The 13,824-nt window shown below is 38.7% G+C and overlaps 1 protein-coding gene across 1 annotated transcript; it reads right to left on the bottom strand.

Moving 5' to 3' along the window:
• Positions 1–3,229: 3,229 nt before the first annotated feature.
• On the bottom strand, positions 3,230–13,365 carry TYRP1 (tyrosinase related protein 1; the record flags this gene model as incomplete). The annotated part of the gene is made up of 7 exons (XM_082336096.1): positions 3,230–3,435; positions 4,003–4,149; positions 5,518–5,697; positions 7,244–7,411; positions 8,364–8,568; positions 9,923–10,245; positions 12,984–13,365. 7 exons carry the CDS (start codon positions 13,363–13,365, stop codon positions 3,230–3,232), a joined length of 1,611 nt encoding a protein of 536 aa, XP_082192222.1.
• Between the last annotated feature and the right edge of the window lie 459 nt (positions 13,366–13,824).

Genomic DNA, 13,824 nt, shown 5'->3' with positions numbered 1-13,824 from the left:
ACTTAGATACTGTTAGGAACTAAGAAGGCAAATAAACATAAAAAATCATTAACATCCCCAGTTGTTTTAGGCCTAAGAGGCCTACAAATGCTTTTTTCTTTTTTCTTTTTTCTTTTTTCTTTTTTCTTTTTTCTTTTTTCTTTTTTCTTTTTTCTTTTTTCTTTTTTCTTTTTTCTTTTTTCTTTTTTCTTTTTTCTTTTTTCTTTTTTCTTTTTTCTTTTTTCTTTTTTTTTTCGTTTTGATGATACAGTCACTGTAATCTAAGCAAAAACAATAACAATGTGACATTTTATTAAGCCAATAACTATTTGTGGAAAAAGGGTCTGTGCCCAATTATATCCACAGATTTTGGTTCCCTTAGCATCATTATCAATACTTATTCAACAGTCTCCAAATTTTACATAAATTACACAGTTCTAATTTGTGTGAGAGTTTCTGTCTGTCAACACTTTAGAGATCTCTGCTCATGTCCAAATCTGAGACTCGTTTCAGTTTTTCATTAATGGTGCCAACCCTTTGCTACCTATGTCACAGTTTCTTTTGGCATGGCCATCAGTTCAACATGAACTTAGCTCTATTTTCTCATCATTTCCAGATATCCTTTACAGCTGTTTTATACAACCCTTATATGAATAAAGGTTTATATGAAGAACAGGGAGCAAAAGTCACAGGGAGGAGTGACATCATGTGCTTCGTAATTGCTGCACCTAGGACTTCTCAGTTAGTACTTTTTTCCAGCTTTTCACTTCCTCTCTTCTCCTCGTGACTTCTGCTACCTGTTCTTGCCTCCATGTAACAAGCAAAAGCTTACAGTTATCACACACTCAATTTTCTGATGTTTATTTATTTTTCTTAATTTTCTCATATGCTGACTGATTTCAAACCTAAAACAGTTTTTCCGCATCAGATTAGATCAGGAACAAACACCAAGCAGCTTCAATGAATGGCAGGAACTTTTTCTCCACACCCAGCAATAGTTCAGCGTACTGCAAATTGTGACCAAAGACAGAAGGACTTGTGAGACTCCTGTCAAGAATGGGTCACACACACAGTTCTGCACTTTCCTTCCCCCTCTCATTCCTGTGCTTGCTGTTCCTCTTCTTTCTAAGTCTGTTGTTATAAAAATCTGCCTTGCTTCCTTCATTTTTGTGTGGCAGTTGTAACTAGCAGGCAGGTCTCCTCATTCTCTGACCCGCAAGACTTACGGCCTGCTCAAAACATGAGTGTACGCTTTTGCTTTAAGGATTGAATGGCTTTAATGGCTAATGTCCTCTTCACAAGATCTGCTTTTGCCATGCTGTTTTCCTTCTGCTATCAAGCTTCTGTATGCTTCTTTTCATCCACTGAAGTAAAAACACTTTACAAAGCTCTATTATCTTCATTTTATAAATGAGTCAAAGGAGTCACAGAGGTAAAAATATGCTAGCTAAGAACATTCAGGGGGTCAGTAGCAGAGCTAAGAATAAAATCCGTCTCTTGACCCCAATCTAAAGTATATTGGATCACCCTGCTTTAATCCATTGAAATCACTGAAGTGGGTAACTTGTTAAGTTGCTACTTAGTACAAGCAAGAATGGCAGAAACAGGCATTTAAGTTGCAATTCAAGCTGCTGCTTCTGTACCTGAAATACTGATTGGCTAGACTGTAAGTAAGACCAACAGCACAACCCAAAAGACCTTTGTCTAATTTACTTTTCTGCCATGGGTGCCACAGGTGAAAGTTTTCTTCCTAAATATCAGTTATGTGTGTAAATTTTTGTTGTTGTCAATGCGCCATGCTTGGTAAAATGTCTTAAGATGATAACCCATCTTCCACTCGCCTAGCCAAGACTACTTGTCTTCCTATTTACATCATTTCAGTGTATAAATTACGTATCTCCTTGCAACTGGGTAAATGTGCTTTGAGCACACCTGGTACTCACTGAAACCACTGAGTAACACAGCACGTAGAAGGCATGGCTGGAAGGAGGAGATAAATGACCCTTGCTTTTGCCTAATAACTTAATGTCTAGGAGAGCTGCCTCAGACTGAAGGAGCTCAATCCAAATTACTTGCCATTTCTGTTGAAGCTGGGGTCAGACAGAGAGACAAGACGCAGCTTGACTTTATAGTCTGACAATTAGGGGGTTGAGTACATAATGTGGGATTCAGTAGTCTGAACCCAGGAACATCTCTGTATGTCAGCTAATGACTGCTAATTTAGATTCAATAAGCCATCATAGGAAGACAATCAGATGATTTATTGGTACCCAGTTATGATGAGAGTCTTGAAGCCAGATTCCGCAAGCCCTACCTCAGGCTGTAAAGGCAGGTGTCAGTTTGTTGCTCTCCTACTGGTTGATGTTGAATAAATTCAACAGCAGTTGCATATGTCTATTTTTCCAAGTCTATTCTACAGCCTGATGCCTAGGGCCTTCTCTCAAAGTACAAGAGATGGAGGTTTAAATTCCCGCAGGAGAAAATTGAAGCAAAGTCTCTCATTGCTGGGGAGATTGCCCTGCCATGGGGATAACGGGAGAGAGAAAGGGAGCGAGAGTGAAAAATCAAAATAAAAATAAAATGAAGGCTGCTGCCAGCTGTCCTTTCAAATGGATGTCCCCTTCAGGCAGCTGTGTTTGAACATGCAGCTGAAGTGTCCAAATGCTGGCATGGCTTCTCAGTGGTGAATCTCTTTTCACAGATCCACCTAGAAGCAGCAATATCAAAACTACGTTTTGTGAATAAAGGTGGATTTCAAACACACTGTTTGCCTCAGAATTCTCTTGTAGCTCCTTGCCTGGCACACTGACTATTTTGAAACACATTTCCACTCGCCTAGCCAAGGTGTCTGCTTGTATTTTGGATTCTGCTTCTGTCCCATTCTAGACTTGCCCTTTTCACAAAAGTACCTTGTAAAAGAATTCTAGGTATAAAGGCTACGTGAAGTCAGATGTCATTGTCATTGTCAAGTTAAGTAAATTTTTCCAGATTTTACAGAAATATGCATGAAAAAGGCTTGCAGGCGAGCCCTGAAGAGTTTGTGGAATTCTATTAAAATCAACACAGGATTAGCATTGCAAAGGTGACTTATTGATGCCTAGGTGTGATGAAAGAGGAGGTGAAGCCTGAAGCAAACATATCAAGACAGCTGACAGTTTATGCTTTTTATTTTAAAGCAGATTGATGCCCACCATTTATAAAATACAGCATAATAAACAGTTTCAGTCAGATGCAAAAACATGCTGTCACTTCAAACAGCAGACTGGCTTGGTGTTGGTATGCCATCATAATCATCTGAGTAGTGCTGATACTGGTCAGTAAGAAGAGGCTGATGCAACTCATCTTTATTTTTCTTGACACGTACAATACATGCAGCAGCAGCGAAGATAATTGCGACAAGAACGAGTGCAGTTACTATTGCGATAGTTATCATTTCTGTGACACGGAGAGCCCGACCTACAGGAAGAAAAGCAAAAGGAAAAGTTATTAAAAGTAAATGACAAATATATGGATAAATACCAGAGGGACAGACCAAAGCTCAGTATCTGTCATTATTCAATGAATCATGAAGTAGAACTAGTTTAAATTTTGGTTGATAATATTTGTTCCAAAATGTGAGAAAATTTCAGTCTCTCTTGTTAAACTCTAAAACCAGTCCTGGACCTTTCTTCTGCTATCTGGTTTGTGAGGGATTTACATTCACTGTAGTGATGTAATGAAGGTGTGTGATATAAGAATAAGGAACTTCTGGAAGTTTTAGATCCAAATGAGAACTTCTCCAAAAATTGAAGTGGATAGTGGGAGCTTCATGCAGGAACTATTTATAATCAGTAGTTATTTAGCTGGACTAAATCCCAAACATAACTGATTTGGAAAGCCAGGCAAGAAAAAAGAAATAGATGTTTACAAAGGTCTCAAATATTATTTGTGAAATTTGAACCAACTTTATTATGTGATGCATAAACTTAAGGGAGAAAGACATGATGAGAAAAAAAGAGGAAGCATCTAGGTTGGACAGTTTACCTGGCCACTCGACTTCGTAGCTGTATCCCAGGTTTTCTGGTGCAGTAACAAACATTTCATTATTGGTAACTGGAGGCCAGAAAGGCACCATATTGTACTGTCGGTTATGTCCAATAGGGGCATTCTCCAGTGGATATGTTGAGATATCTAAATTTGAAAGTCAAATCACACTTCTGTAAATAAAATCAAAATAATTTGCACTACTTCATTTTTTTTCCAACAGTGACTCAGGGTTTTGAGTACCTCAATTTTTTTGTTCCTAACCTAAGTTAATCTAGAAGGATTGGTTTTCCAGTGTGACAGATCCAGAACGGAGGGCTCTTCTCTGTCCAAAAGCAAGCCCACTAACAGTATCTCTGTTTTTTAACAAAAACCACCAGTAAATTGTAAAACTTTCAGCCTATGTTGGGCTTTTAATTTCTTCTCGCATGGAAAAGGATAAATATGTATATATGGAGGACTTGGAAAATCTTTTTGCTACAGTCTAGCTTTGTCTGATTGTAACAGTGATGAAGAGCTGTCTCATGCATTTCAGGACGGCAGCTGATATGAACTCCAATGGAAGTTTTTTGCAATGTTATGGCAAATCAGGAGAGAGTCAGCTGAAGTGAAAAAAAAAAGAAAACAAAAATACATCTTAGTAAGATGATGCAAAAGCTTGTGATAGGTCATGTAAGTACCACAAGGGGATACAATTGCTCTCTGATAGTTGACATGGGAAAAATACATGAAGCAGGTTATGGGAGCTGCATGAAGAAGTCTCAGTTGCACAACACGAGCTGTCTTCTGTAGAAGAAGGAAGAAGGGGCTGGATTGTCCTAAGAGGAATACAGTCACTGCTTTGTGCAGACTAATGCACAGACATTGAAGTTACACAGAACTCTCCCCCCAGTTCACTGATGCCAATCTCCTTCCTTCTTTGTTTCTTTTTTTCTTCCTTCCTTGCAGTTCTTTCCTTCTATCCTTCCTTCCTCCCTCTCCTTCACTTCCTCCCTTATTCCTTCTCTCTCTTCTTTGCAGAGTTAAAGAAGCAAGGGCAGCAACAGTGACCATCCTTTGAAAGGACACAGAAATGGTTAAGGAGTGCTGGTAGTAAATCACAAGGGTGGTCAAAATGAATCATGAGGGTGTGCACAGCATCTGGTCTTGTCTGGCAAGAAGAAACATAGATATTTACTCCACACAAGGACGGAATGTCCATGAAGTATTTGGACCTTCCATGATTACACTGTCTTTGCTTCATGGACATAATGTATTTGCATATTTTGTTTTCTTTAGTTGTCCCTGGTATCTCTGTCCCTTCACAGACGGTGATTTGAAAATGGATGTCAGTGGGGTGAGGAAGGGAGCTTGCTTGTTATTACTCTGTCTTTGTTAACTATATTAACTGTTAAAATTCTGGTCCTCTCTCCTAAGCTTAAGGCCATCTTGCTGTCCCACAAGAAGCAGCTGAGCTCCTGTGACTACAAAGACTGACAACCACCTATCCCACCTCTGTCCATGAGCACATCTTACCTGCAGAATACCTTCTCAGCCACTCATCAAAAACAGCATCTGTAAATGTGTGCAGGAGGACAAAAATGGGATCATTTGGTGATAAATGAGTTTGCCCTCCTGTCCCATTCAAAAAGAGATGAGCCAAGTTGTGAAGACTTCGCACTGCTGGGTCATATTTCCCTGAAGGATCACTGTACCCTGAATATGCAAACAAAGAAGAACACAAAAAATACCAGTGAAGATTTTGTTTGGAAGCTGCAGTCCCAGCTGGATACTTTTTTCTCTGAGTGGCTGTCATGTTGTTGTGTTGCCTTGCTTAACATAAATGAGTAGCTAATTTTCCACCTACTGGCATTTGAAAAATATCCCTAGCATGCATAATTTTCAGATTTAAATAGCCTTTACAAAAGAGTGCTGAGAATGTGGAGTGCAAGGCTGTTGGGATCTAATGCAAAAATGGCCAAAATAAACCATATCATGGCATGAAAATAAAGGTATGTATTTGGGACCCACATATCTTTCAGCATAAGTGAAATAGTTGCATGCGTTTGCTAACTTCTGAGTTAAGTGTGTATATGTTGCTATCTATCCTAATGAGCCAGCTGTTACTTTTCCACACATCATTTCCATGCTTACTGTGAACACATCTCAGAAAGCTTCACATGCTCTGTTTTTTCAGTGAAAATATCCTATGTAACTCTGTTAGTCCCAAACACCTCGTGACCCTCATGTCAGATGTCAGGATCTGAAGCATCATGAAAACTTCTCTTGTTTTCAAGCTCTGGCCAAACTTTCCAGAGAGGGATCCATACAGTTAATTGGCTAAAACCACATTTAGATACCTGGATATTGATAGCCTGTTTGTCAAACGTGTTATGCATCCAAAACTTTCATACAAATTTATAAGGTTGGTGCAGATTCTTGGTTTTATTATCCAAGAGAAAGAAAATGGAGCAGATCCTCCCCATCCTAGGAGTTATGCCTCTTCAAAAGAGCCAGAGGATCTACGGGAGGTCTGGCAGGGACCTGAACTGTCACTTGGTAATCTTTTCTCATGAATCATAGTCTTCCATGTTAAAAACTCTGGCTTATTAAAGTGCAGAAACAGCTGGCAGTATACTGGCTGAACAGTATGGATAAAATCTTTAGGCTGGTTTCTGTGTTGAGGGGGTGTGTGTTCAGATGCCAATGACAGAAAATTTCATTTTAAATGTGTAGAGCTTAGAGAAGAACAGAGTTAGTTATATGGCCCAGAGAGAAGGACTAACATGTCTAGCAGTAAGTACTGTACCCTGTACTACTTCAATACCATTTCATTAAGTACTACCAAGGCTTACAATTTCTTTTGCTTTCTTTTGTTTGTTTTAATTCAGATACAAGAGTAACTGCTATGAGCACTTGTGTGTCTTGTTTAAGGATGCAGCTGCATCAATCCGCAGGCAAGGGCTGTCTGTTTTCAGCAATGGCAACTATTACTAGGTTGCAAGGACCTGATCTCAGCTAGTTGCTACTTAGCACGCCAATGACAGACTTCTGAGGCATTTATGCATTTAAAGAACTGACATAAGCTATAATTTACCCAGAGCTTATTTCCATTTAGTACTAAGTACTTGATGCTAAGAATAATGTGTTCTTAGTGTCCAATAGACTGTCTCCAAACTCATACTTCCAACAGAAAAAATGGAAAGCCTGCTCCCTTTACTTATTTGGAGTTGTTCCAGGTCCTTTTATTTCCCATGCTTACCTTCTACTGTGTTACGGAAACTGTCTGTTGAATTGGAATAGAAAGGAGGAGTGTCAAACACACCAACTTCCAAACACTGGGCAACATCCTCAGGCTCTGGAAGACGCTGTACCATAGGCCGTGCAACATTGCCAGCAGGATTTCTTCGGATGGGACCACCCTCAGTGCCTGGGGTTGGAGGGAAGAGGGAAAACAATACTGGTGCAAAACAGTAGGCCACAGAATGCATCCTTTTAACGACTGAACCACAGGCAAAAGAAAATCCCTTGCAAATGACACTTAAACTGAATGAATGGGTCAGTTCCTCATGTCAGGTAAAGAATCTGAATCTTCATGGGGTCCTGTGTGCTGGATCCTTTGCACTAGAATTTTAAGAAGTATCTAGAAGCCTCTTGCTGAAATTTGTGGCTCTGTAAGTGCTTTTGGAAAATTTTGTATAGTTTTTCAATGTGACTTCTTGATGAGACCTAGGGCAAAAGTTTTGAGGACATCCTGACAGAGTAGCTGGGGAAAGGACTATAGTTGATTATGTAGATGACTAACCCAATATTATGTTTTTTCCCTATTTTTTCCCCCTATTTCCATGAAGATGCTGAGTTGTGGCTTGAAGGTGATGAATATACAAGAATCTTGCTGGCATTTTTTACCTCTTTTAGCTGAGGAAGATGTGTTAGGATTCAATATTCTTCACATTCAAAACATGGTCCACATAGTTAACATGGGGATTTGTTAGATGTTCTCCTTTCAGGAGCAGAATGCCATGAAGGTGATAAGTGAAGTAGTCAGAAGAAAACTTAAACTTCAGTTAAGAAATGACACTGCCAGATTTAATTATTTATGGCACAGGAGATGAATAGATACTGCATAAGAAGGGAAGTCAAAGCATTTAGCTCTTCCTCTGCTACAAGCTCCTGATCAAATTTTGAACTGCTTGGTGCCTCAGTGCAAGACAGATTATAAGTATGTACTATCTCAGAAGACTGATGAAACTTGGATCAAAAATATTCAAAACCCATTTTAAGACTTTTTGGCTGGGAAAAGCCATTGCAATGTAAAGTATTATATTTATTTATTATGGAAAAGATTTTCTCTCCAAATGTCTGCCAGCAGTCATACTTACTGTTACAGATGGTGCCCAAAGTTTCATAGTCTTCTATATTTTCACATAGCACTCGCCACTGAGAGAAGATTGAGTTCTGGCTGATAAGAGAGACATCAAAATTGCTTCTTGCTCCCATCAAGTCATCTGAGCAGATATCACAGGTGTTTTGTCCTGTTGCAAAGTTCCAGTAGGGCAGTCCGAAAGTGGGGTCCTGCAGCATGTTCTAAACAATTTAAATATGGAGTTAATACATGTGTCCCCCAGACAGCTGTACTGCTAGAAGGATGTTAAAAAACAGTTAAATGCATCTTAGTAAGAGTCAGAGTCCTACCTAATGGAGGAGAGGAAATCTGTGGAAAATCTATGAAATTTATGTAAAAGCTTTCAGTAGTTTTTCGTGTTGATGTCTTTGTTCAACAGAACAGATAGTTGGACTACTGAATTAAGTCATGGATCTCCCTCATTAATAAGACAATACTTCATCCATGAAACCATATCATGAGTAGTAAGAAATATCACTTAATACTGATACCCCATTTTTCCAGATATTTTAGTGGCCTGTCAACAAAAGCAGTGTTTGTAGCACATGTAATAACTAAGCCAACTGTGGAACAACCGAACAGATGGAAAAGTAAGGAAAAGGGATACCGGCCTTTCAAATTGTCATTATTTGGTCTAGCACGAGTTGGAGTTGAACAGTTCTGGAGTGTGTCCTGGCTTCCAGTATTTATATAGCAGGATGTGTTGGCTGGCCAAATTAGCTTAACTAATGGTCAAGTTTACTAACATAAATAGGAATATATATGAAATCACCAAGAGCTACAACTCCTTGGGACTTCTACATAATGAAATGCCACTGATGTCAAATGTGAGTTTTTGAAGGGAGGTTGTGCCTCAGCCTGGATGCAGAGCCATTGAAGCTAGTGGAAACACCTGAAGCTGTTTCAAAGACTATTTAATCCTGACCTTGAAAACTTAATTCTTTCTTCTTTAAGAAGGATGATGGTCCATAAAAGAATATATTCCTTTTATGGATAGGTCCACACAAGGAAAGGGAAACAAGAGAATCACTGATTTATGGAAGAGTGTAACAAAACACTAACTTCTCTAAGCAGTTACACTAATTATACAAATAAAATGTGACTCTGAATCCCCAAGCCATCTCTGTAATACTTTTCTTTAGAATTTCTGCTGCTTTGATTAGTCTAACTTAGTCAAGAATCAGGGCCTTGATATTAAAAATAACACTGGAAATAACTTTGTTGGTGCAATAAAATGCCTTTTATGGATATATCTATAATTTGTATCTATTTTTATGGGAGGTTTTTATGTAACTTTTATGTTTTCCATTACTCTGATTGAAATATTATTTTTAGGATGAGTCTAAAAATGACAGTCTAAAACCTAAATGCACTCTATTAAGTTTAGTATACCTAATGAGTTACTGAAATTGAAGCAGAATTATTTCAATGTGTCGAAAGAGCTGCTATCATTTTTGCTTATTGGAATATGGGGAGAAGTTCTTTAACTGTACAAAACAGCATGAACACATGGCTCAATACTAATGCAAACTTTACCTGCATGTCTCTTTCAAGCTGCAGTAGATGGTACCTATGCCACGTGACAAAAGCTGGACCCTCATGAGAGAAATCAATTCCTCCAAAACTCTGCTGCCCTGCACCAAGGAAAGTCTTCCTGACAGAATAATAATGAGACCACACAAAGTAGTTATAAATGGAGATATTCTCAAATTGTGGTGTGTTGCCATCTGGTCCAAATATTTCCTCACGTCTTCTTGTGGCAATAACAATGTCAGGATGGATTGTCACCTTGGCTTGGTGTAAGGCATTCACAAAACGCCTCCTTTCTTCTGCGTTCAGATCCAAAAGATTCCTCCTGACTGTGAGGATACAAAATAAGCAAGTTACCAAAGTAATAGACACTCAAGTCTGATCTCACAGGACTAATTTATTTTTTTCCTAATGATTCCAGGTAAGTCCCTTTTTCTTCAAGCGTTCAGCCATTTTTTCATTGGGGCAATTCAGAGAGTCCTGAGCACAAATAGAAAATGTTATTTATTATCAGAAAGGTTGAGCCGCACAAAAATAAAGCCCAAAACCTTGTGCTTTTAGTGCTTTTAGAAGTATTTTTACAGATTATCCTTCCATCTTGTCAGAGAAATGACAAAGACAGTTCTTTGTCACACAAACCTTTCAGAACTTCATCCAATATACTTAAGGTTTCCTGTGATAATACTTTACAAGAAAAGAATACTATATGGCAATTTATAATAATCAGAAGCTCTACTGCTTGACAATTTAGTGAAGAAGTACATTGTTTATGCTTGAACCTTTTCAGGAAAAATAGCAGATTCACCAGTGAATTGTGAATTTCACACAGTACAACTTCTCTCTTTAATGTCATTACCTGCTATTATTAACAACAGCCATATATTAGTCCTTTTTAGCAGTATGTCACAAAACCATTTAAAAATATAATTGTCCACATATAGACAGTGAAACAGGGAAGAAAATCGAGTTGTTGAAATACCAGTATATCAGCAAGAGGAATGGAGTCCACATCACCTCAGTCCCAGTCCAGCACTCTTTCACGTGGACTGAGAAGATTTCAGGCTAAGTTGAGACTAAGGCATGGGTAGAAGTCCTCACAGCTATTCTTCAACATGCACTCATTTTCATTATAAAAAATACTGTAAAATCCATAATTGTCAACATGAGTGATAGACTATGTTGATATGAGGAACAACAGGTCTTCAGCATGAATCAATATGAAGAATAAAAGTGAATTATATTTCACTATATAAAGTTGATTCAGTGGGGGAATATTTTGGCTTCACTGAAATTTATAGAAATAATTCTATGAAGCATGAATTTCATCCAAGGACTCTGTATCCTGAAACATGCTTTTCTGTTTTGCAGAACTGAACTGATGTGCTAGCCCTGGTCACTGAAGGGTTTTTTGTTGTTGATTTTAAGTAGCACACTAAAAATATCCATCTAATTTTGATTTACATAGACATCTTAGCCTTTTCGTTTTCCAAAATATGTATGTGAACCACAATAAAAAATTGGGACTATTATTACATGTGAATTTAGGAGATATGAAGGCACCAAACTGCATTTTACAGCTATTTTGTATAGATATACCAACAGTAATCCAATAATTATTTCTAAAGTCTGAGCAGCTGGGGCCAGCTCTATGGATGGACAAAAGAGGTGACCTCCATGTGGAAACTTAAAGCATAATAAGAAGATAATTTCTCCTATTTAAACTCCTGTTGTCATGCACAATAAATCTGATGTGCTTAGCATTTCACTGAGTAGTAAAGGATTTAATAAGTGAGAAAAGTACTCTTGTATACCCTAGAAAATCAGCTAAAACTGCTTTTTGCCTGTGTCCAGATTTGCTTTGCTAAGTTTGTGTGTGTTAACACTTATTTCTTGGTTATTTTTCAGGGTTATCATCATTGTTAATGACAACAGGCCAGAGCATCAGAGGGTGCAACCTGGCTTAGCAGATCCAATTCATGAGCCATACTTTCTGCTTTCTGTTTTGCTTCTTGGAGCTAAAAGGAATAAAATGCTAAGGTCTTTTCTACAGCCCTCCATAAGACGTTTTTAAGGAATCTTACTGTTAAGATTTTGAATTTGTAAGCAGTCCTTTGTTAACCCTTGCTGGAACATGCACTCACGTTCACAGAGCATTTCCTATCTGGTGAAAATAATGGCAGTGCTGATTTCTGTTTCTGCAAGAGGCACTGCACATTTGTGCTAGAGACGTGTTGTTTTTCATGTCAACAGAACCCGTCGCTCATTTGGGGGATTATGGATTTTACAGTATTTCAATAACGCCTTTAAACTTTCAGTAATAAAGACTGAAATCTTGTTTATTCAGATGGTTTTGACTCGAGAACAAGGATCTGTCCCAAAACCTGCTTGTCTTTTTCAATTTATGCAGAATATTCAGCATTTTTCCCATCCCACAAGGGTTTCATAAGAATTTCAAAAAATTTTAGACATCTCTTTACTGATAATCTGGATGAAACTGAAGAACTCTCAGAAAGACCCACCAGTCCCTGTGCTAATTCATCTGAACAGATCACAGTCATGAGTTAAGGCTTTTAAAGTCATTGAAAGCAACTAAATAAATAAAAATTTACAAGGCCAGGTACATAGTTCAGAAATGTATTAAGGGATTTTGAATCAAAAGAGCTGCTATCACACTTAAAGTTGTCACAAGGTATTAAACATAATATCTAGATATGTATTATTCCCAGACATACTCACAAAGACACATAGATGTCTATATACATTGTTTTAAATAATTCCAAAGAATACAATTTTTTCAACTTAGATGTTCTACTCTTTAATGGACTTGGTCATAATCCTGGACTGACTACAGGTTTTGTTTCTTCCTTTTATTGGGTAGTAAATGTAGGTGCTTGGTACACAAGTTGAACAACTCATCTAGCAGCTGCCTTAACCCCTATGGCAACATACATTTGCTAAATAAATATAAAGGGCATTTTGTATTTTAAAGAAAAGAAACACGCTAAGTACATTCCGAAGCAAGCACTGCCAACAGATAATTTTCATGTTGTATTTCTGATGCTCTTACCTATATTGATTTGTTGGCTGCAGGTAGGTCCACTCCAGCCGGGGCGACATGACCCACAGTTGTAACCAGAGAAGTTACCGTTGCACCAGCAGGTTTGGTTGAAGAAGCGTATGGGCCATTGCTCACGGTCATCCTGCCCATCATGGATGTACTGTGGGCCGTGGGGTCGTGAATCAACAGTCACCTGTACGCACCGGCCCCTCCCCGTAGATACACCACACCGGTCAGTACCTGGCCCAAACACAGGGAAATAGTCTGGGCAACACATACCGCTCCTCAGGGACTCAACAGTAGCACACTGGCGAGGAAACTGAGCCCCAGCTTGGTCAAGCATGCTAAGAAGCAGTGGCAGGGAAAAGAGCAGCAGCACACGGAGCTGCATGATGGTGGATCCAGCAGAGCCAGCTCCTTCTGAGACCCGGCAGTCCACGGACACTGACTTCTTCTCTCCTGCAATGGGACACCTAGCTCCCTCTACAGAGTGAGAGAGAGAGAAAGAGAGAGATAGAATAATAAAAACAAGTGATACAAACCTCCAGGCTACCCCTTCCACCCCAGAAACTGCCTTCGAACCCTGCACTTCAATACTGTAACTGGAAAAGCAAACAACTTTGACTACAGACACTAAAGTTCACTTCTCTTTTCTCATTATCTGCACAAAAGATGGTAACTACCTAGAGCTATATTTGCTCATTGACTTCTAAGTGCTTCCCTAATGTTCAGTTACGTTGTACATCTGCCAGCTAGATTTACTTCACTGCCACAAAATGCTAAAACCTGTCTAAGGCACCAGTTTTTTTAACTTTATTTTCCACACCCCCTCCCCGTTCATGCCTTTCTT

This window comes from Platalea leucorodia (genome assembly GCF_965183815.1).
Source record: "Platalea leucorodia genome assembly, chromosome: Z".
Taxonomy (NCBI): Eukaryota; Metazoa; Chordata; class Aves; order Pelecaniformes; family Threskiornithidae; genus Platalea; species Platalea leucorodia.
This window is presented reverse-complemented; position numbering and strand designations above follow the sequence as displayed.